Below are 21572 nucleotides of genomic sequence, written 5' to 3'. Positions count from 1 at the left end.
CCATTTATGGGCTATGCCTACAGGCAGGTATTTCCTCTCCTTAAGCTTCAGTTTCATCATCTGTACAATGGAGATCATAATATCCTCATATTTCACTAGGAAGCTATGAGGATTAAATAAGATAAAGCATGCTCAGTGCTGAGCACAGTGCCTGACACATGGTTCAGTGCTAAATAAATGGTAGCTGATTATTTTATTGATCTTATTTCCCTGCCAGCTGGCTTAGGAATCCTGGATGCATCCCTTTTACCCCCTCTGAGTCAGACAGTGCTTGAGAGACGGAAAGAGGAGATGAATTTTTGAGCTCAGGAGTCTGAAGCCAGGTTTGGCCACAAGCTACTGCGGGAAGTCAAGCCCTATCATAACCTCCCTGACCTGGGTGTTCTCATCTGGAAAGTAGGGCTTCAAATGCCCAACACACAGTACTGCTATGGGGGATGAATGAGCTTGTGCAGGTCAACAGTGTCAGCACATGAGAAGAATGTAAGACACAGTGGACCCATTTTAATAGGGTAGGGTTATTTTTCCTCAATGAATAGAGAGGTCACCTCAATTCTTGGTGACTCTTATTTTCCATACTCCAGGATGGAGACAAAAATGGAACAATTTTAATATGAACCAGGATGCTCTAGTCTCAACTTGGGGTTTCTGGTTCCCAGAAGTCAGTCTTGGGACTTTGGTCTCCAGTGTTAACCTCAGGGCTTCCCGGTCAGGCCATGGCTCACCCACTCCACATCATCAGCCCCACACACGTTCACTCCAACACAGGCAACAGGAAGGGAAGGTTGAGTGACCTACTTCAGGAGAAGGCCAGTCCCGGGAGAGACCCTGCAGTGGAGAACTTGCTAGAGTCCACAAAAGACTGGTCTGATTATGGCGACCACAGGGAATGAAAGAGGAGAAAAGAGAAATGATGATATTAGTAAGTGGAAATAGTATTCTCAAGCAAATCCCAGGCCTGAGCAGAATTGTTGGCATTGGAAAGAGGACAGCTCAGGCAACTCCAGCTGAGAAGGGATGTGCGGGGCCAGGGGCCTGGGGGCCAGGGCCAAGGAGAGTGAACACAAAGGAACAAACAGAAGGAGGGCAGAGAGAAGCAGGCCAGCCCAAGGTGGATCCCTCACACCAGTGATGCATCTGCCTCAGGCCCTGGGAGGGTGAAGTCCGGGCATCCTGGGGGGCCTGGGTGGGGCTTACCTTGCAGGCTGTTCCCATTGGTGCTGGTGCAGGTGGGAGGCGGGGAGGTCTGGGGTCTGACAACTGGCGCAAAAGCACTCTTCTGTTTCACGGCTGAGACCATGTTGGCTGGTGAGAAGGAGAAGATGCCCGAGGAGCTGCTGCAGTTGGAGGGGAGGCTTGTGGAGGAGGCCATGGTGGGACTGGATGGCACGACTGAATGGGGCAACAGGAGAGGAGAAATCAGCACCTCTCCTGGAATCCTGAGATGAGGTGGCTCAGCCCTGTCCTTCACCCAGCCACCCGGCTCAGGCCACCCTTCCAGCATGAGCCTTCTCTGAACTCTTGGGATCTTATCTGCTTTCATCACTTGGTACTTGGCACATGCCACCTCTTGTTGGTGGTGATCTTTTATGTGATTATTGTGGGCCTACTATGTGCCAGGCAGTGTGCTAGGCACTGGGGCATCCCAGGCCACATAACAAAAGTGCTCTCAAAGGGATAGAGTAGCATGAAACAACAACAAAGGTGAGCATGGCAAACTCTGCAGAGGCAGAGAAAAGAAGCAAAGAAGGCTTCATGGGGGAGGTGTCAAGGGAAGCATTCTGGGTGGGACCTAAACTAAGACTCTAGCAAAGGGGCTGGGAATATCAGAGGCAGGAGGAGGCCAGCCTGAGACAGTGTGGTCACAGATGGAATGAGAGGTGTGAGGAAGAAGGGTAGGTTGAAGTCAATGCCAGGATTCCAAATTAAAGCACTGGCAGATGGTGGTGTGTATGTGTTCCTGTTCTCCCCATGAAGCTACGAGTTTCTTAAGGATACAACTGTACCTGAATGTCTCACACACACAGATATAGGTAGGTAGGAGGCCAGGTGGGTAAATAGACTGCCACAGGCAATATTTGTGGATAATGCAGAACGACGAGTCAAAGTTCCAAATTCTTTCTATCCCCTGTAGAGCTGTACACGAATACTTGTGAATTAATAAGCAGTAGGATAGGAGCTTTTTAGTAAATACTCACAGTCTAGTAGTAGTGAGGATGTGGATTACCAATGATGGGAGAATTTTGGCAATTCATGGAGGGAGGAAAACCTAGTTGCTTGGAGATATGAGTTTGGTGGAGGCACATTCTCTACCAACCACAGTTCTTTCAGCCTGGCCATTCATATTTCGTTAGTTGCTAATAATGTCATGGTTACTTCAGGAGACAGAGACTTTGTGCACAGTGAGTCCTCTCCTCTTGCGAGCAGTATTTTCATACACTCACCTTCTATTTCCTCCATCTCTGGGAAAAATATGAATCCTGCCCAGTGACTTTCAGGCATTTAATTCAAATCCTAAGTACTTCCTTCTACTGTATTATTTTTCCCATTATGTAATAAACATTTCATATGGCTTTATCATTCACAAGAATCTTCATGCCTTTTTCATCTTATGTCACTGTCAAAGCAACCCTAAGTTGAGGCCTATTACATCCTTTTTACACCTGAGCAAGCTGAACAAGCTGAGACTCAGAAAATAGTTTAGTGACATGCCCAAGGGCCAGAGGCAGAATGTGATGAAGCCAGGAACCAGACTCAAATCCAGTGTCCTTTCCACTACACTACCCTACAAAGGAAACAATCACCGGGGGAAAGGACCCCCTTCCCATGAGCCCACCAGAGTCTAAATTGCTATGTAGGGGGCTGGCCTTCCCTTGGCCTACTGGCTGCAGAAAGGGAAGTGGGAATCAAATCCATCTGGGCAGCAACTGCCATCAGAGGGAAATGACCCCTTGGAATCAGCCCTCAGCACTACACAATCCAAAGGCACCAAACGCTTGACAGAGCAGAACACTGGGCCGCCATCCTTGGAGTTTTCACCAACATGTTCTAAACTGTACTTTTTCTTTTAATGAGGCCAGCATTTTTATACATCTCTTAGGATTTGTAAATGTGAAAATACGCTCAATAATAACACCCATTTAAATTGCAAAACTCCTGCACTGGAGGTTTGATTTTTAAATATTCGTAGACTTGAAATCCTGCTGGTTCACTGAGGAAGGCAATTAATCTCGTTGGCAAATGCGATCATTATGTGTATTTAGAGGTGGGGAGTTTGAGGGGGGTGGTTCACAGAGGAAAGGCTGAAATATAGTCAAGCAGCTCCATTTGTTATAACATTATTAGTTATCAGCCACCACACCACAAAGTGTGTTCACCAGTGCAATGTCTTATTTTATTTTTTATTCTGTTCGGAATTTTTCAACATGAGTGGTTTATGAATAATTAAATATTATGGAGGCAAAAATTCAAATCAGCTGGGCTTTGTGTTTATTGTTTTATTTGCATTTATGCAGATAAAACCGTCCCATCTGAGAGCCTATTTGAGAATTTAATACTATATTTGTGAGCACTGAGGAAATCAATTAATGGAAATTAAATGTTGGAAGTTTCACAGTCTGACAGATGCAATCTCAGGCTGAAGTTGGTGGGTGTCTGCAAGGGCTTGGGAAGACAGCAATCCAAGCCCCTAAATTAAATTGCTACCATATAGCAATTAGTTTATTGATTTAATTAAGAATGCCACCTTTTAATTTTCAGGTCATGATTGAAACATTTTCTGATTGAGTAGATGGGAGAACACTGAAATGATAGATCTATGAGAAATAGTCTTTCAATGAATCAAATTCCTGAAACTGGTCTCATTGACTGGAACAGGCAGACCTAATGTATGCAGATTATTTGGGGGAATTCTAAAGGTACAACAAGCTGCTATTCCAAACAGATAAAGTGGAAATATGAAAGTTAGCACACACTGAGCATAAAAATTCACCAAGAAAGTAAAAGGCCTTAAGTATTACTTTCAGAAATAACCTTTCTCAAAGGCCAACAATGATCTTTCCTCTTTCAAAGATTAGAACATTTCATATTTCCACCATTAGAGACAGCATAGTTTTTAGGGTTTCTTAGCCACGACTCTTTAAAAAAAAATTGTGAGTGTTCTTTCATTTAACAACACATCTTCTATCATTCCACGAATGTCTAAGAGTTTGGCCTCATTTTACAAAACAGAAGAGTTACCCCACACTGTCCAAGATAAACTTGGTTATCTGTGTAAAAATCCCCAGAGGGAGATGGAGAGATTGTAGAGACGCAGCCCAGGACATTTATATGTAAAGATGCCAGTTCCCTGAGGTTCTTTAGGTGCAACCTGAATGTTGTACCAAAAAGTTCCTTAAACTAAACTTCTTTAAGGCAAGGACAATGCACCAAAAAGAATATTTTTTTCTTATGTATGTGTTTTTTTCATCTTGACAGATTTTTGGAAAAAATAAAATTTTTTGTTGTTGTTGTTTTTTGATGTTGCTGTTGTTTGGTTTTTAGTACATATCAAGTACAAAGGGAAAAGAACTTCAAGCGTTTAAAAAAAAAAAAGAAAAGAAAAAAGGAATCCTATTCCTAAAGGGAGACATTTTAAGTTTTAGCCTGTTTTGCCAATGCTACACGAGCAGCACCACTTAGGATCACTCTGTCATCACGGTGATTGAGATTTACTGACTGTGCATCTTGTGGGCCAGACATTAAGGCAAGCTCATTCCATACATTATTTTATCAAAGTCTCACAACAACTGGTTGGGGTGGGTGTTAGTTCTCCTCCCCATTTTACAGATGAGCAAACTGAGGCTTGGAGGGAGAGAACTTGCACCAGGCCAAGTTCCAGTCGGGAACTGGTAGGGAGCAGGAGTCAAAGCCATCTCCACTCTGACTCGAAGCTTGGGTTCCGGCGATGACATCCTACCGCTCTTTAGGCTTTTAGCAAAGTTCTGAAGACCAGGGAGACTTTAGGATGGGGAAGGTGAGCAAGGGAGGGCACAGATTTCTGCAGAAGACAAATGTCACCTTCAGTCGCATCCCCTGGTGGGGGCCCTGAGGCTGAGGAGACCTGCACAGTGGGGCCACACGCCGGCCACAGGGCCAGCTCTTGGGGCAAAAGCATGCGGAAAGGCAGGACCCACATCTCTACTTACTGGCATAGGGCGAGTTGGCAGCTGAGCCATTGAGGAAAGTTGGGGAGCCGCCCAAGTTGGACATGGCAGCCGTGCCGTATCCGTTCATGCTCGTGCTCACGGAGTTATAGTTGGTCTGCTGCGGGGTGGTGCTCGGCACGTACCCGTGCGGTGACACGCTGCTGGAGTTGCGGGTGAAACCTGAGCGATGGGGGCAAAACCAGGGGTGAGGGCGGCAATCCAGGAAGGCTGAGGGAGAGCAAGGTCTCCGTTTCTTGTCCCGCCGCGGCAGCCCAGAGGGAAGGGGTTGGGTGATTCATGTGCGTGGGTTGGTGGCGCTAGCTCTGTGATTAAAATGGGAAGCGAGCAAAACACACATTTCTTAGGAGATCATAAATACTTAGCAGGGCCGTGAGAAGTGGCAATGCAAGACCTATAAATTATCATTTTGGAGCAGAAATAAATCCCAATCTAAGAGATGTACCCTGGAGTTAACAGGTTCCTATTCCCTGGGCGAGGATGATGTGCTTTGGCCCCTCAGAACTTTAATTCCAACCCTCTTTGCGATCTGTCATTCGTGCTTTATGGGGAAAAGTCAAATGGAGAGATGGCTAAGTGCATGCATCCCTTCTAGCCTCTGAGACCACACGGCAGGGCGTGATAGCTCTAAACCAAATTCCACAGCAATATTTGATACACGCAAACTAGGAAATCTCCCCATTTGGAAAGAAAAAAAAAAAACCCTGTTTTTCAATAAAAACTGTTTTGTGCCAAATATATGGTGATGGGGGGGTGGGCGGTACGGGGCTGTGTGGAGAAGCCTGAGGTTGGGAAGAGGCAGGGAAATAGGGAGGGAGGAAACAGGCTCCTGACCCTGATTGGTGGCCTGCGATGCTTCGGAGACATTGACAGCCAGTTGTCCACTGAAGGAATTCACGCCCATCATCCCTGCGTGGACCGAGGTGTTAGTGAGGGCCGGGAGCTGGCTGTGGTTGCGAGGGACACTGTACAGGGCCTCTGCAATGTCAGCTGCTCTCTTCAGAATAATTTCCTGCAAAGTAAAAGGAATACCCCTTTTAGCCACCCCTAGCCATACGCCCAGGAAAACCATCTTTTCCAGTGTTTATTATCTGCCAGGCACGGTGCTCAGGGCTTTCAGTGGTTTATTTTATTTTATTTTATTTTATTTTTTTTTTTGGCTTTCAGTGGTTTAACTGCGTTAACTTCTGCAACCTCTCAGCAAACCTGGGACAAGTCTTATCACCATTGGGCACATATCACAAATAGGGGAACTGAGGCTCAGAGAGACACGAGAGCTCACTTAAAGACAGTCACCTAATTAAGTACAGAGCTGGGTCACATAACCTTGTTCGTCTGGCTTTGAAGGGTCATTGTCTTAGCCATCCCTCACTGCATATGACAGCAGCCTGGGGTCTCCCTTTGCTGCCAGTAACACACAGGAGCACTGGTGTTCTACACACACACACACACACACACACAGGCTGCAGCTCATCTCCCCTGCTAAAGTTAAAGGCAGGTTGTAGATGACTACCTGCGTCCCCGATTATCAGTGGAATTGAGTCCCTTGGACACTGATTCAAGTGACACAGAAAAAGGAGTGAATGGTCGCTCAGACTCATAGTTTCCAGAGCAATCTGAATCATATACATAGAGTTGCTCTGTGAATAGGAGCAGACAATTCTATTCAGGCCTTATTATACGTTTTAGGAGAAGAAATCCAACCCCCCTTTTCGTCCTAAATTTGCTTGAAAACCTGAGAGGAATGAAGTAAAACATCAGTAACTCTCTTCCTCAATTAGGAAGTCCATTCCCACGGAAGATTCATTTTAAATAGAGTACCTTTTCTCGTAAGGAAAATGATTTCATACCAAAGATAATAAAAGATTTACAAAATAAGAGAGAAGAACTGAATAGCCTGACATGGCCGGATGACACTGAACTCATGCAAGTGGCTTTCATATTTTTCATCTTTTTTCAGCACAATAAGGAATCCAAGATCGTCAATGGAATGTGGAAGCCCACACCGGTTCGAGAGCCAGTAATGCTCACCTGGTTGTTGTGTGGCATCCCATACAGCGCCTCCACCAGGTCTGCGGCCCTTTTGAGGATTACTTCCTGTCAAGAGAAAAGCAGACACAATCCTCCAGTGAAGGCCAGTTGTTATCTTTTCACAAGATCACGTTCCAGTTCCCCCTGGCCATGCTTTGCTAACGCACTGCTTTAGAGGCAGTAGCTTGGGGAACCCCAGAATGGTGTTAAATCGCCAATTTATCCCTGTTCACATACACACTTAATTGAGTCAAAAGGTGAGCATCATTGGCACTGCAAGATAAAATACATCACTCAATAGTCTGCCATAGGCACGATAAAGCACTCATATGTTTATTGCTGAATACAATTGCGAGGTCATTTACTAGATTACTACAATCGATGTCATTCAGTGCATGTTATGAATCCTTAAGATGTGTTTATTTAGTACTTAATTGCTTATTCCAGGAACCATGACCTTATCAGACAGGTCATTTTCGAGGGATTTCCAATCAATCTTTGGCTACTAGAAGCATGTAGCATTAAACTTCTTTTGTTTATCTCCCTTGTGTGGCAGAGCCATGATATAAGGGAGTGATGGAGTAAATCCACATTTCTGAGGCAATGTGCTGTTTGTCAGAGGCTCTTACAAAAGGATTCTCCTGCCCCCGGAAGCACCAATTTTCATGACTGGCAGAGTCTGTTTCTTTTATAGCAATTCTTTACTATTTCAGTATTGTTTGTCATTTTTCACATTTGTTCATTCATTCTCATCCTAGATATATGCCCTGCTTTTCATTCCAGTTGAAGAAAAAAAAATGTCTCCCTCTTTTCATTTAGGTAGGCTTCCATTTTTAGCTTGCATGCTTATTTCTAATAAATAGTGCACTCTACAAAAGTGTGTGTGGTGGTAATTTTTTCCTTCAACTAAAAGAAGTCGTTCTCTCTTCATTCTGCCCTAATTGTCTGCCCTAACTGGAAGAGGAAGAGGAAAGTTAAGCTTGTAAAATGGAGGCTTATCAGAGAATCAAACATAAAGGTATGGCATGATTATCAGAGGTGATTTGTAAAAAGATACCTTTATAATATTTTTTTTCTTTTGCTGTGGGTAAAGTTGCAAAAAGAAGTTTAACTTTAAATATTTTACACAATAGATTTCTGCATGGAGAAGCAGTGCTATTCGATTTTCGTATACTGTAGACGCTGATCAGAAAATAGGGATGTAATTACATTCATTTTGCTGTCACCATAGCCTCTTCAAAAATCCTTGAACAACTCTTGAAATGACAAGCTTTTAGATACATATTAGCATTTTTCAATTTTAAATTTTCTATAATATAAGATAAAATAGTTGTCATACTGCAATAACTACTTATGACATATATAATGTCCTAAATTCAAAAATGAGAGAGAGGGGTTTTCAGTTCTCAATAAACATTTATGCTTGCCTTAAGTTGCTAAACCCCATTTATAAAACAGTTCAGTTATTTTTCATATAAGGAGTGAAAAGCATTATATAATCAATGGAGTTTGAATCAATACATCTGAAATAATTTCTTTATTTTTTAAATGCAAGCTACAAGATAATTTACCACTTTTTGTTTGCAGTATTGTCTGACCACAGCAGTTAATAATTTACTATGGTATGGCCACACTAAACCCTATCCCCATATCAAATTCGGCCTGTGCTGCTTTCACTAAAACCTCATGGCTTTATCTGGCTCTTAGGAAAGATTAAAACAAAATAGGATCAAGTTAGTTTATTTACTAAGATTTGACTTCTCTGGGTCTACATTCATTTATATCTCCAAATAAATATTTATGCCAGTGTTTGGGTTTGGCAGAGAAGGTATTTTTCTTTCTTTTCATTTTAGGAGGAAAACAAGCCTCCTGTTTGTCAAAGGCAAGATGAGGTGCAGTTGGAAGCTGCACTTGTGAATTTCAGTCTTGGAACACCATCTTTGAGGACTCTGAGCAGTGCTTATTTTAATTAATTTCACAGAACCAGGGAGGAGGGAAGTTCAAAATAAGCTCCAAGATCTTTGAAGTTTTCATAAATCTGAAAAAAATCCAACTACCACTATATGCTATACATTTTATTCTCATAATTCTCATATATTTTTGACGATAAAGTTTTCCAATGACACAATCCAATTGTTTCTTTTTCTGCTTGTTCAATACTCAGAGCTCTAACCACCATTAATCCTTTGAAAATGAAACATGTGAATCTTGCTTCATAAAGTTACATCCTTCTTCCATCCAAGGAGCTAGGTCATGCTTTCCCACTAGGCACATCGCCATCACTTCAGACCAGCAGTCTTGTGGTGAGTGAACCTGGATTTCTTGTCCTGAGAGTGATTTCCTTAAATGATATCTTGCCCACTTAAAAATGTCCTTTACTGCAGTATCAACTTTGGGGTTTAAGGGACAGCCCACATTTGATTCAGTTTTGCCAGTGTGATTCAGCTTCTATTAGTTATTTCTGCAAATGGGAAGGGAAAAGGAAATTTCTGGGTCCTCTATGAGTTAGTGCAACGGACCTGGAAGGTGCTTGGATTTTGGTGACCAGAAAATTGCTCTCACCTCCATGTCATTACGCTCCCAGTGAACTAGCCCCCAAGCGTGTTTGTGTTGGGGATCTAATATATTGCCTTTCAATCAGAGCTGAGAGCCACTGAACACACAGACAGAACATGACGAGCAGGTCAGGAAAGCAATAAAGATTTTACAGAGCTGTCCAAGGTGCTAAATTTACTCAATAATGGGTTTGGCACCATAGTGTTAACCTCTCATTTACTACCAGTTTGAGGGACTAAATTGAAGTAGCTGACTTCATTTACCTTGAAATGTATATTTTATGACATTATGTAAGTAGATTGAAAGGGCACTGCAGTTTTAACAATTTAAAGGCTAAAGCATGTTTAAGATGAAACTTGAATATTTATTGTATATTGCACTTAAAGTATATAGAATGTTAAAATGTATTGATTAAATTTGTAAAAGGCATTATAAAAATGACAGGTAGTATAAAAGATGTATGCCTTTTAAAATCAAATTGATAGTGTATGCTATCTCTTCTGTGGTCACAAGTGTAATTTTTTCGCAGTTTTATATGATAATTTGAAAAATCTGTAATTTCACATTAGGAAATGATTGAGCCTGGGATGTTAAAAAAAAAAAAAAGAAAGAAAGAAATTTCCCATAAGGGGAAGAACTGGATGTTTAATATAATCTTTTGTCTCTGAAATTGTTCCTAAAGTCTTATTTTTTGTGGCATTAGAAGAGAGTATAGTATAAGGATTCTTCCATGCTAATATACAATTTTAATATTTCTGAAAAGAAAGAGCACTTGACTAGTACTAATATCTAATTTTTCAAGGCATTTATTTGTCAGGAGAGATTTTCTCTTCTTTTCATAATGTTTAAAACATCTCCCTGTTTGCAGTTTAAAAGATGAAGGCAGAGATTAGATTCTTCTAAGATAATTAATCCTATCCTTAGATTAAAAAATATCCCAGTAGGGAAAAAAGAAGACAAATACTAGTATCCTAAATATTGAAAAGCCCCAGAGTCTCCTTATAAGGCTAATGCTTGTTTTCCAATCTACATCCTGAGTCAGTATTTTTATTTTCATGCCCCTGGATCTCCTCTCTTAAAGAGGCAAAAAAATTTTTACTCTTTAAAAACAACAACTTTCACCAATCTATTTTCTCTCATAGTTAAAACCTTGTTTCCCCTATCCTGTTATGACCATTGGCTGATAATAATGTGAGTGAGGTTCTGCAAAGAAAAAAGGGGATAAGCTATATAGATTCTACAGGAACACTGGGGAAACCCAACTCCAAGAGAAACAGTTCAAGGCTAATTGTTATAGGTTTTTACTTATGTTTCAGAGCCTTTATAATAAAGATGTTGAATGGACTAGAAATAAGGAAGGAAGATTCATCTGTACTTTCTATGTTGCAACCCCATCAATTAACAAATTATGTTTGAGCTTCTTGTTGCCCCAGCAGTCAACAAACTGGTATTACTCTCCAGCACTTTTCAAGGCATATTATCTACTTAGAATTAAGGTACAGGGATCAATGGGCATTACAGAAGATTCTCCCTATCATCTGGTCCTACCCTCTCTATCCAATCTCCTCTCCCTACACATCTGAAGAATGGCTCTCTATTCTTGTCTAGCTAGTCCTCTCTAGCCTAGAAGCAAAATGTTGGCTCTTTCCCATCTCCAGGCCTTCATTCCTTTAACCTTTTCTTTATTTGGAATGCTGGCTTCAATCTGTGCCCATTTATAATGCCTTCTCATCCTCCAAAGCCTGGTGATAAAGGTGGTGATGATGGTTTGCTTAATGATAAAAATTACTGTCATTTGTGGAAAGTGGAACATTAACTCATCAGTCTTCACAGAGAGCCTCTTACGGTGCTGTCCACACCACCATTTTGGCAGATGAGGAAACTAAGAACTCAGAGAGGTCAGCCAACTTTCCCTGTGTCCACACAACTGACCACTGCCTAACTCAAGTGTTAGACATCACAGCCCAAGCTCTTGAGAATGACACTGTTCTATCAGAACGAATTCCCCTTCACCACAGCTTCTAATCTCTCTCATTCCTCTGAGAACAGTGCTGACTGTCCCATCCAGCACTGCACAGCACAGCAGTAGATGGCTGTGGGATCATTTTGCTCTGACTTTAACTATGTAAGTCTTCACTCTCTGTAAAGACTGTAGGCCCTTTGAGGCCATGAATATTTGATCACTTCTCTAAGCCCCTAGCACAATGTCCAGAAAAGCACAGGCCTTGAGAAATTTTCATTGAAAAGTTTATTCTAAGATGGTTTCTGATTTTTAAAAGTACATGCTTGATTTATATGATGAAATGACAAAGGCATATATTTGTCCTGGTTTATAAAAGCAGAAGACTTAAATTTGGTGTTCCATTTGGCTCCAGACCTTTTAATCCAATATATAAATTCCCCAAGGTCAAGTCTTGCTCACTGTGGGGGTTTTTTATGCCACCTTTTTTTCTTTTATGAATTTGCTCTTTTAGTCCTGCTGGCTTGTGCTTACATTTTAATTTTGTGATTAATATAATGAATCATGTTGGGTACAGACATTATCTCAAGTTATAGGCTGCTAGCAACATGAGGTTGGTCCTGATGTACATTAGCTTTTTATTAACTGTACTCTTAGACCCTTAGAAATACTTAGGTATTTGTACAGTCTTGGGAGCCAGGCATATAATGTCTGATATGCAGATATGGGTAATTCATCTTTCCTTTGGGTTCATGACAGTAGAATCTCTGGGGACTTTTCCCCTTCCACGTGAATCTTCTCTTTCAGTGTCTGCCCTCAAATGTGTAGGCAATAAGCTCATATTCACTGGTCATCTCTAGCCTTCTAGATTGTCTAACTGTCCAATTTGGAGTCCATTTATAAACCTAGTTCAGTGTTTTGAGTGATTCAAACCAAAATGAGCAGAGGATATGAACTGAACTTTCCTTCTTTCAGAGCAACTCATAAAGCCAGAGGAATGCCCCTTTACCAACCCAACATTAATTTTAAATTTCTGCATCAGATTTGAATCTCTGGGAACCCCCCCCATAAAATTAAAGCCCAAGGATACTTCAGCAATTTAGGAGGACAATCTTTGCTTGGCTTTATGCTCGCTCAGGCGGGAAGTGTTTTGCAGGATATAGAAGAAAACAGAGGCTAAACTGCAACTTCAAGTTGACTTGGGTGGTTTCTGAGAAAGAACAATAACTTTCTGTCACTGCACATTTGCCTGATACCCATCTATCACCAATCTGCTTTGCTCTATCAGGGGATTCAAGAGGCAATGGGCCCGAATATCAGCAACATTAAATGAAGTGGAGTGGTACGATCACTCCTGGTTTAGAAGAGATAAGCACCCATCAATGGAATCAGCATGAATTTCATGTGCCTCCTCGCTCCAGAGTTTATCAAAGGGTCCAGATTTTGAACAGCATATCCAGCTCACTAGCCTCTGAGTTCTAGCTCTTTCCCTGCTTCCTTCTGAAAGTCTGGGTGACACGGCTGATCAGAACACCTGAAAGCTGAAAACCTAATTGGAAGTTCCTTGCAGCCCATTTCCCGCAGAGCTAGACATACAAAACAATAAATACTAGTTGTATCAAGAGGCGATATATGTGGAAGATGGTTTTACATCCCGAAGTCCTTCATGTTTATTCAGCCAAATGGAAAATTCTACAATGGCGGACTCTGCATTATAAAAAGTCATATAATGAGGGCTGGAGGGAAGGAGTAAAACAAACCAAAATAATACTTGAGTGCTCTTTAGTTTCCAGTCCTCTGAGACATTCCTCAAATTCTTCATTTTTCTGGTAATATGAATTCTTGAAAGAGAACTGACCGCAGATCATTAGGAACCTTTAGTGTCACATTTGAAGCGCTCTTTACTCAGAAGCCCTATGACTGAGAGGAGTCACTTACATTTAGCATGGATGTAATTAAACATGTTTCTGTTGAAAGGGGCATTCTCATTATGGCTAAGGACCACTTTAGAGTAAATTGAAATGGAAAGGAGGAGCATACATGAGGTGTAGGTAGCAAGTGGTTATTTCTAGGGAGGCATAAAATGCCAAATGTGTAACGATTATATTTTACAACCTTGCATTCTAAAGACTTCATAGTATTTTATTATATAAGAAGCTTTAGCTGAAGCTTACTGAATGTTTTAGCACACACTGTCCATAGCCTTTAAAGAAAAATAAAAGTCAAGCCACAATTAAAATCTGCAGAAATTTCCAGAACAAAGGAATTAAATGATCCAAAGGGTCTACTGCTATTAATACAAGAGGCATTGGAGGCATTCTAGTCCAGTCTAAAGAAAATGTGGGGGGACTTCTGAGCCTCCTCTAATTTTAAAGTTGATTTTATGTTCAGATTAGATGAGAGCCCTCTCTTTCTTCTCAAACATATTATTATGTACCATCAGGCCACGTGGCTAGAGGCACACCAGAAAGCTGTGCCTTTGTTGCAAACATGGTATAGAAGGCTTCTGAATCACATGAAATTAAAGTAGGTTGTAAGCTAAGGCAGCTGTATCAACGTAAGACATACTAACTTACATGATTGACTTTTACAGTGGAAAGCAAAAGGCTGTTTTCAAGCAGCCGTTATTGCCTCAATGGAAAAAAAAATCAATGAAAGTGAAATGAACAAGAGATTTTGTCTGAGTTGCAGTTAATACCACTGAAGAGCTATGGATAATAAAAGGTCAACAAATAAATTAGCCAGAGTGTTATGAAATGAATGATTTGGCTTATAATTTTATTGAGTGAAAATTGTTCGCTGCCTATTAGACCAGGTAATTTTTATCTGGTGCCCCAATTCCTGTTCCGTAAGCAATAATATAGTTGTAAGAGCTGTCGGTTCGATCGTGTGACCTCTGAGAAGCTGGCTAGGACAGCTGACTACTATGATGGATAACTAAGGTTGGTCTCCACAAGGTGCCAAACCTCCCTTCCCTCCTGCAAGGGGATCTCATAAAAGAAACATTACAGCTTGATTCATTTTACCAAAATGTTCGACTTTTCAAGTGTCAGCAGTTAAGTATAAATTGTGAAACCAGGTATTCCTGAGAAGAGTTATGACAATGGCTTTCCTCCCTCTTTTTGGTCTCCTGGCATTCTCTTCTAAATGGTGTCATGGTAATTGGTGAATGGGAGCCTGGGGTGCTTCCCGCCACAAATACAGTGAAAAATGGTGTCTGCACCCTTGTGAATATGACCTGCTTGGAGGTACAGAGCTGAACTTGGTAACCTCTGGCCGGCTCTTCTTATTCCAATTCATTGTACTGGTTTAAGACCGACGCTCTGGGTTAGGTCCTGCTGAGTGGCCTTGGAAATCGACTTTCTGATCAGGATAAAAGTCTCTGCTTAAAGAGAAGGCTATGGACAGAGGTGCCTTTTTCAGGGGTAGGTTGTAAAGTCAGCACATGAAACAAAAACTGCCTACAGTCAAAATTACCCTTGAAAATCTTTTAAGTCGCCAAGGCCTGGGCTCTTAGAAATACAAAAGCCGAAAATTAACTACTTCTGTTTCTCTTTGTCTTTGGATTGTGGCTTCCTTTTCCCTAGGGCAAAGCAGAATAAATATCTGGCCTGAAAGTAAAAGGACCACTGAGTAAACATAGAAATTTACTGCCATACCTGTGTATGTGTACGTCTCCATCTATGTCTAGGTGTTTGGTGTGTGTGTATACAAATGTACATGTATATTTATATTTTGGGACAAGTATGTATAGTTAAACTTGAGTAAGTGATATGTGCATGCTGGGACTCTGTTGTACTTTAAGGATTATCAAAGGGAGGCAAAAATATAGTTTGCTTTGCTTCTTAAATTGTTGAACATCATCAGTTGTGATACGCACCTCCAGATGAACGATATCTGTAAATTCCCAAAGCTTTACAGATGGTCCTGAGTATAACTGCAATTAAAATCCACTGCCTCGAGACTGCTGGGGCTGTTCTTATTACTCTGATGCTTAATTGAAGTGTAACTTAAGGCTGAAGACCTACCTCCTAGTGTCTCTGTTTCTAAGAATTCAGTCCAAGAGGAGGATTTTGGATGGTGGGGAAATAGCCATGAGTAGCCCCTTGTTCCTCCTGTGACTTCTCCCTGAACTAAGCAGTGATTACATTCAATGCCCCAGTCCACAGGGTGTGATGTCAAGTAGGATAAACGTGGTCACCCTCCTCGAGAGCTCAGTGCTAAAGAACTCGAAAGAGGTTCCAGAATTCAGCTGATATTACATGTCCCGATGACAATGAATCTGCTCCAAAGAGAAAAAGAATTATCTCCCATGTTTATATGTGCATGTTTTTAATTCACACTGCCAGCTGCCACTTTTGCTTGGCTCAGCCTTTTTGGAGCGAACTTCAGTCCATGCTACCATTTCCCTCTTCCTCCACTGCATCCCCCCATACCTTTCCCCATCCAGCCCTGGCCAAGCTTGAGGAATTTTTTAGGATTGGATTGCAAAATGGCCTTTTTTCCTTAAAATTCTTTTTTCTTAATTCTAGGAGGCAGTGCTTAGGGATCCTTGCTCTGGGGTTCAATATAGCTGGCTCAAATACCTGCTCCGGCACTTGCTACCATTGTAAATGAGTGCCTCTGTTTCTTCATCTGTAAAGCAGAGTTAATGCCAGCATCTGGCTTAGTGGACATATAGTTAGTGCCTTACCGAGCAATAGCAAGCCCTAATATTGATAACCTTCACTTGTTTTCCAGAAAACTTTGGCAAATTATTTGCATTCTTAGAGTCCATGTGCAGTATGCGCCTTGAGTGCTATTTGAGATACAGTCCTATTTACAAGACACTGAAAGATTCTGAACAGATTAACAGTGAGGAAGTCTGATGAGGCAGACAGCCTGCATTTACTGGCTGCATAAGCTTGAGTAGATTACTTGGCCTCTCTGAGCCTTGATGTCCTCATCTCTAAAATGGGCCTGATACAATAATGATCAGCAGAGTAATTGACCAAAAATAAGTCGAAGGGAAAATCATAGTTCTTGTGAGGATCATGGGCTTTTTAAAATGAAGCCACAATTTTCCTCCCCTCAAAAATGCATCCTCCTAACCCCCACACACGATTCTACATTCAATCACAGGGGTGCACAAAAAGAGGCTAAACTCCCCTGATACAAGAAGCATAAGTAGAGGGCACACCAAGCCTCTAAATCGAGCACATTATCAAAATAGGCTGTGGAATTTGCCTATAAGGTTTCTGGCAGATAGAGGGGAGAGAAGAGGAAAAGGGGCTGCATTCCAGAGTGCAGTCTTCTCTTTTGACAAGAGAATGCAGAGACAAAGTGTTTCTTGTGTTCAAACCCAAGTGTGCTTTTTCTAAAAGTTCAATATACCATATGATCTGCTTTTGTTTCCGTATTTTTGTTTGAGTAGAGTCATTTGGGTTCCTGAATATAATGCTAATAGAGTTTCCTCAAATGACAAAAATAAATGAATGCCCAAGGTGAGAGGGTGGCCAGTGTCACAGTGTGGGAGATAAAGATGAAAGGTTTTTCTTTACCCTTTTCTGAAACCCTTACTCATCCCCCTTTCTGCTAACAGGCAATGTGGTTATGCAAAGATTTCTTATTTGTATTTTCACTGATGCAACTGCAGGTTTTGAATCATGGATAGTCTTTGCATAAAGACTAAAACAATAAAAGCATAATTAGAATGCATTGTATACAGCCGACTCCAGTTATATTTTGCCCCAGCACTGTATTTATGATAAATCACTAAACACGAACGCTCTTTAGGGAGGGTGATTTTGGGTCTTGTCTCTCCATTGAGCAAAAACAGTGCCTGTGACTAGAGTCTGAATTTCAATTCTGCAAGTGTACAGTTGAACTGAATAATATTTGGCACAATGCAATGCACAACTGAGCCACTAAATGGCTGATTTACTAAATTATTATTAGATGAGGCCTTGCTGTTCCAAATGAAAGTGCAGTCACTGTCTTCCTTCATGGTGTGTTCAAATTGTTCTGTGTTTAAATATTCAGCATGAGGCTAATGTGAACTGATGAACTGAGACTATAAACATTCACTTTCAATACAGATAGAGCGACAGAGATGCAACATATCATGTGGCCTGCGGAGGTGAAAATGATTTATATTTAAGGATGTTGCTGCCTGTTTCCATTACTTCAAGGTACTCTTAATTAGCATGGTGTTGGAAATGACTAATTCCCATGTACAGGAAGAGCAGACTCATGGACGATGAGATTTTTTCACATGCCAATGAAGGAGAAGCTTCCATAAAAGATCTGCTGTCTGTGTAGTCTAGAATTTTGAATTTTATCTGTGGCAGGCTGCATAGCTCCAGCAGAGTTAACAGGTCTGCTGGAAGAACTGTTTTTTGACATTTGAGGTTTTGTTTTGTTTTGTTTTTTCCCTAGACCCTCCCAAAGGGTATCTATAGTCTATCCTTGGAACCATCCATTCCTCAGCAATTCACACCCCTTATGATCCAGGTCTACTTTACAGCCACCCCGGCAGCTCTCCCCACCTCACTGGCTTCTTTACTGACACCTGCTGGAATGAAGAACAACCCTTTGCTCCTTGGAAGAATATAACCCTCCTTCCCCCCTCCCCTTTGGGGGCAGTTATAGGCAAGCACTTAAAATACTGTGATCACTTACAGTAGATTAGAATTTTTTATTGGTGCCGTGTTGCCATAACAACATGAAGACAGCAGATGACTTAAGCTAAGCTTGCAAAGCAAAAGGCTGCTCATCTGGCAGTTAAAATGAATACAGTTCATTTCACAAGTTTCCCATATGGACTCTTAGTGTATGGTAATGAGGAGACCATATGGTGAGAGAAAATGCACTGAGAACAATTGGGTTCCACTGGCTGAGTGGGAAGTTGGGAGGGAAAACCCGGGTGAGAGATTCTGGTGTGTGTGTTCTCTGGGTTCAAGGTTTGCTTGAGGTTGGTTTTGGGTTTTGTTTGGGATGGTTGTTTTCCATAGGGGCTTCGCATTTCTTAATCCGCTCCTTAATATGTCGGCTGTGCAAAATGACAAACATCTTGCAAATTTTGCAATATCATTCATCACAAACTGTCAGCAGTGTTTGCAAATCTGACTTGCAAGATCTTTTAAATGTGTTGTTCTTAAAAGGCAACAGTACTAAGTTTTTAGACAAAGTGCAGGAAAATTTAAGCACTTCTGACAAGCAGAAACATTAACAGTAATCATTTTAAAAACACTCGCATCTTTTGCCTGCATGTTTAGCTGTAAATAATGCTAGAATGTATAAAAGCTTTAAAGTAAAAATGTAATAAATACTTTTTATTATGTTTCATAAAGGATAAAAAAAATGCCGGGAGCCATGCAAATGCGTTATCTATACATGTGAACGTATAGAGATGGATGGCTCCCACTCTCCGATGGCTCCCACTCTCCTTTCTACTAGCCAGATTGGAGACCTGGGAGGACAGCTTGAAAAAGGCTCTGAAGTCAATTCTGTACTATACATGCTTCATAAAAGATGAATATAAATGCATTAGTTAGACACGGTGAGCTAAATTAGAAGGTCAGGCAGGGCTGGGAGGGCTGAAAAATCACACAACCAATGAGTGTAATTACTCTTTTTTTAAGTCTATTAAGTGGTGTTGTTCTATCAAGGCTCAGGGGTATAGGACATGAAGAACAAGATAAAGTAATGTGTATTTATTACTCCCACTGGATCAATTTACCAGATATTTTCAGCTCCATAAAGCAAAATACACAAATGCCGCCTTTGTTACTTTTCTCAAACTGCTTTATTTTTTTTCTCTAAAAGAGGGATTGGCTCTTGCAGAAAAAAAAAAAAAAAAAAAGTTTGCCCCATGGAGGTCCCCAAGCCAACCCCTCTCAGTAGGGGGATGAGAGAAAGCTGGCAAGAGTTTAAGTAGGGTAGGAGTGAGGTGGAGGCAAGGGGTGGGGGGGGAGGAGCTGTCACCTCAAGACAGAATGATTCGGGTTTCCAGATCTGAAGGAAAAGTGGGACCATGGCGCCGCAGTACCAGTGAGGTCATCAAGCCTGAGGCCTCACCTTTTGGTTTCCCCCTAAGCTGGCTGTGAAGTCACTGCAAGTCACCAGCCCTCTGGAACCCTGACTCCTGTGGAACAGGGAGCACCCACCTTGCAGGGACTGGAGTCGGAAGTCATGCTGGACCCCAGAGGGGCCTCCTTGCATAAATGATCTCACTAACGCCCAACAGCAACACTGCAGGGCCACGGCAAGAAGAAGGAGAAACAGAGGCTGGAGAGGCTGAGTCACTGCACAGAGCAGTGGATCTGGTTTTCAAACTCCATGTCTGTCTGAACTCAGGGCTCACTCTCTAGGCCTCTGTACTCTCCGAATACCTAGATAAAGCAGTGCCAGGGGCACTATTGGTGTGAAGTCAGGCAGCCTGCTCCCTGGGACTCACTGCGGACACATGGGGTGCCGGTGAGTCTCACCAACTCTCCCCGCCTTTGTGCCAATGCTCGCTGACCACTCAGGAAGACAACTGGTAAACTGAGAGGGGCTGGAGACACCTCTGGCCTTCAAAATGGAGACAACTCCTCGTTCTGTGTTTCTGCATTGCATTATGCATGCCAGAGTCTCAAAGACTCTGACTGACCACGATCCCCATCCCCTCACCTCTACACTATATGCGAAGTCAACCTTCACCCCAAAGTCGGTCACATGTTCCTCACCCTCCTGCCAGGATCCAGAGAGGGAAGAAAGTCTGTATGAAACAGGACAGAATGTTTCCATTTAAAATTTTAACCCACCCCTCTCCCTGTGCACATGAAAAAGGAAACCCAAAGACACCTGGGCTGAGGATAATTATGGTATTTTAGATCTGTGCATACGGCCACTATCACTAATGGTGATTTCAGGGACAAAATGATTTATGGAGAAGGATTCAGCTTGCTCCCATTTTCTCACTTGGTAAATGGGAATGATGTCTGCTTTCCCAACTTTTTCCTAAGACGGGCTCCAATAAAACAAAGCATGTACAAGTTCTTTGAAAAAGCACCAGCCGGTATACAAAGGCATATTATTATGGAAAGCTGTCTGCTTGGTCTTTGGAGCAGTTTCATTTGACAGAATATGTGGGTGGTTGTATGAATCTAGCTTTGTCTATTCACAAACACATGGGTTTAATAAAGTGCAGTTTGTTTTTTAAGGTGTGTGGTCCATGGCTCACTGAAACACTCCTGTTTGACAAACACTGACCATGATTCTAAGAAAGGTGGAGCCCATTTTTATCCTCCTAACAATGGACAGCAGGAGTATAAATCTCCCAAGTCCACAGGAATACCTCAAGCTGGCTCCATCCGCCACTTCCTGACCCTGCTCTTGAACTCTCACTCCACCTTAATGCTGCGAGCCAGGCGGACAGGCACTCTGATCTGAGTCACACAGCGAGCTTCCTGGGGTGGGCTCTGGCCAGAGCCCTTGCACAGTCCAGTGGCTGGTTGCAGGCTGCCGAGTGTTTCCTTAACACACAAATCCATTGTGTCCTGATTACTCCTCCCAAACCCGGGAAAAGAGGGCTGGGAATTTCACCATCAGGCCACCGGGGATGAAGTGACACGTGCCTGTGCTGTTTGCTCAACATTTCTGAACATGATGTGCAACTATAAAAATGTCTAAAAGTACACAAAACTCAGCCCTATATTCCTATTTCTCTTATTTCTTTATGAATAAGAAAAGTTATTTCCTGGTTTCTTTAGACCTTAATTTTTAAATCAGATTTATCTTCTGGTTTTTTGATAAATATTTACAGAGAGGCAACTGCGAGCTAGAGCGCTGTGCTAGAG

At 41.9% G+C, this 21572-nt stretch overlaps 1 protein-coding gene across 14 annotated transcripts in view; it reads right to left on the bottom strand.

The window, feature by feature from the left end:
• Positions 1 to 21572, bottom strand: part of EBF1 (EBF transcription factor 1) — a 392209-nt gene that overhangs the window by 9841 nt on the left and 360796 nt on the right. For 7 of the 14 annotated variants that reach the window (XM_077895685.1, XM_077895687.1, XM_077895688.1 and 4 more), the window contains 5 exons: positions 7236 to 7301; positions 6039 to 6216; positions 5187 to 5366; positions 1198 to 1392; positions 799 to 867 (listed from right to left, as the gene is read on the bottom strand). In XM_077895685.1, coding sequence (XP_077751811.1) covers positions 800 to 867; positions 1198 to 1392; positions 5187 to 5366; positions 6039 to 6216; positions 7236 to 7301 — 687 coding nt within the window. In that variant the 3' untranslated portion in view covers position 799. The remainder of the gene's footprint in view (positions 1 to 798; positions 868 to 1197; positions 1393 to 5186; positions 5367 to 6038; positions 6217 to 7235; positions 7302 to 21572) is intronic. The other 7 variants (XM_077895690.1, XM_077895691.1, XM_077895692.1 and 4 more) reach the window with 1 other exon arrangement.

This window comes from Canis aureus, chromosome 4 (genome assembly GCF_053574225.1).
Source record: "Canis aureus isolate CA01 chromosome 4, VMU_Caureus_v.1.0, whole genome shotgun sequence".
NCBI lineage: Eukaryota > Metazoa > Chordata > Mammalia > Carnivora > Canidae > Canis > Canis aureus.
This window is presented reverse-complemented; position numbering and strand designations above follow the sequence as displayed.